Source organism: Neopelma chrysocephalum, unplaced genomic scaffold (genome assembly GCF_003984885.1).
Source record: "Neopelma chrysocephalum unplaced genomic scaffold, ASM398488v2 Primary Assembly neopelma1_112148, whole genome shotgun sequence".
Taxonomy (NCBI): Eukaryota; Metazoa; Chordata; class Aves; order Passeriformes; family Pipridae; genus Neopelma; species Neopelma chrysocephalum.
In genome coordinates, this window is record NW_020928328.1 from 1 (window position 1) to 2,099 (window position 2,099).

Genomic DNA, 2,099 nt, shown 5'->3' on the forward strand with positions numbered 1-2,099 from the left:
GATTCCCCAAAGATGGTGATGTTTTCTGGGTCACCCCCAAAGGCCTTGATGTTCCTCTTCACCCAGGCAATAGCCATGTGCTGGTCCTTCAGCCCGTAGTTCCCTGAGCGGCACAGAGCACCCACCACTGAGCAAGGGCACAGCAAAGCTGACCCATCACAGGGTCCCCCCCAGACACAGAGGCAGCAGCAGTGGTACCTGGCATGTTTTCGTCTCCCGTGCTCAGGAAGCCCAGGGGCCCCAGGCGATAGTTGATGGTGACCACGATGACGTTGCCCCGCACGGCGATCTCCTCGCCATCGTACAGGTAGTTATCCAGGAAATTGGCTCCCTGGCTCCCTCCCACCAGGAAGGCACCACCATAGATGAAGATCATCACAGGCAGGTTGGTAGAGACTGCCAGGTGAGCAAGAGGAGCAGACTGAGCCACAACAGAGCCAGGAGGTGCAGCTCATCCATCCCCTCACCCACTCCCTGAGCATCACTGCACCTGGGCAGGAACAGACAAGGCTCTGCCATCACCTCTGGCCAAGGAAGTCCTTGTTCTGCACAAGAGGCTGAACCTCCCAAGAGGCTGCAGCTGGGGGTCGTTGCCTGACTCAGTTCCCACCTTTCCCCCCAAAATCACTGCTCAGCACTTGCCCACTATGGGAATGTAACTGCTGAGAGATGCTTCAGAATAATCTGTGCACAAAAGGCAGCTGGGAATCTCCTGCCCAGGTCCCTGCCAAGCACATACCCTGTCTCCTGCCTTGAGGGATCCACATGTTCAGGTAGAGACAGTCCTCTTTCCCACGGACATCAGTCTGGGTGAGCGTCATCTGCATGCAGCGATTCTTGAATGATTTTGCATTCAGTGTTCCTGAGAGGAGAGAGGGAAGACAGCATGTCCTAATTAAGGGCATCAACTCCATCCACTGGTTGCAATCCACCCATCCTTTGCTCTCTGAGTCCAGTGCAGAGGCAGAAAAGCCTCCCCAGCCACTGTGACCGGTCTGAGGGAGTGACAAAGTGGAAGCCTTGCCCCTGTGAACTAGCTCTGGACAGCCATGGCCTGGGGAGGGCAGGTGCAGGTGCCATGCTTTGGTTTTGTTACTTTCTGGGGTTACTCGAGTTGCTTGGGAACACCTAGACACAGACTCTCAGACCCCCCAGGAGACAAAGAGCTTTTTCTTGGCTCTGCTTAGTCGATAAAAGCAGGCAACAACATCTTTGGCTTGCCAAAAACAGACTAAAAGAGAGAGAAGGAAAAATAAAATCCCAAACCAAAGGCATTCAAAGCTTGGATCTTACCATCCCAGCCAGGATGAGGTTGGGGATCTTCCAGCCTATTTGGAGGGGCAGCAAAGGGAATCCCTCTGAAGATGTCAACGTAGCTCCCAAAGAGTCCCAGTTTCTTACTCTCGCCTTCCACAAAACCGCCCTCGGTGTGCACCACACCCAGCTACAGGGGTACCATGGAGGAGAGACAATCTGTTGCTCAGTTCCTCATGCCTCTGGCTTCCCATGCCACCAGCACCTACACCTTGCCCTGGCCAGTCCCCCACACAGACCCACTCCCAGCCCACCCTCCCCATCCGTGCCCTTGGACCCCTGTGGGAAGCCCACAGGGAGGTGCCACTGGAGCTGTGCCCGTGCAGGTGTCCTGCAGGTGCCCTTTGGAGCAGACAGGCAGCAGCAATTCCTACACACTCCCAAAGATAAATGGTAGAAGGAGAGGCCCTTCGGCCTCCTGGGGTGACCCTTAGGGTGTAAACCTGGCCAGACCTGACACAAAACTGAGCAGGAACTCTTAGGAAAATGTCCCTGAGAGCCTCTGCCATGTTGAGGGCAGGAAAACACCGTGCCCCAGCTGCCAGGCCTGCAAACCCTCTGTCAGAGATCCAGATTGGTGTAACAGGGGTTTGCTCACTCAGGCAGGGACAGGTGAAATATCTTGCCAAGCCCTGAGAAGTGCCTTTGTACTTACGGTCGCAGCCCAGGCCACCCCGAGGTAGGAGCACAAGGCCAAGCACAGGATCCCCCAGCAAGCCATGGTGAGGGCACACCTGAGGAGACAGTGCCCAGCTGGAAAGCTGGTATATATAGAGTGAGGGGGG

General features: G+C 55.7%; 1 protein-coding gene across 1 annotated transcript; it reads right to left on the reverse strand.

Moving 5' to 3' along the window:
* Nucleotides 1-4: 4 nt before the first annotated feature.
* Nucleotides 5-2,035, reverse strand: LOC113962149 (bile salt-activated lipase-like; the record flags this gene model as incomplete). The annotated part of the gene is made up of 5 exons (XM_027672950.1): nucleotides 1,970-2,035; nucleotides 1,294-1,444; nucleotides 740-862; nucleotides 199-396; nucleotides 5-103 (listed from the first exon to the last, which is right to left on the reverse strand). Coding segments are annotated over exons 1-5 (637 nt in total), but the record flags the coding sequence as incomplete, so codon positions are not given.
* Between the last annotated feature and the right edge of the window lie 64 nt (nucleotides 2,036-2,099).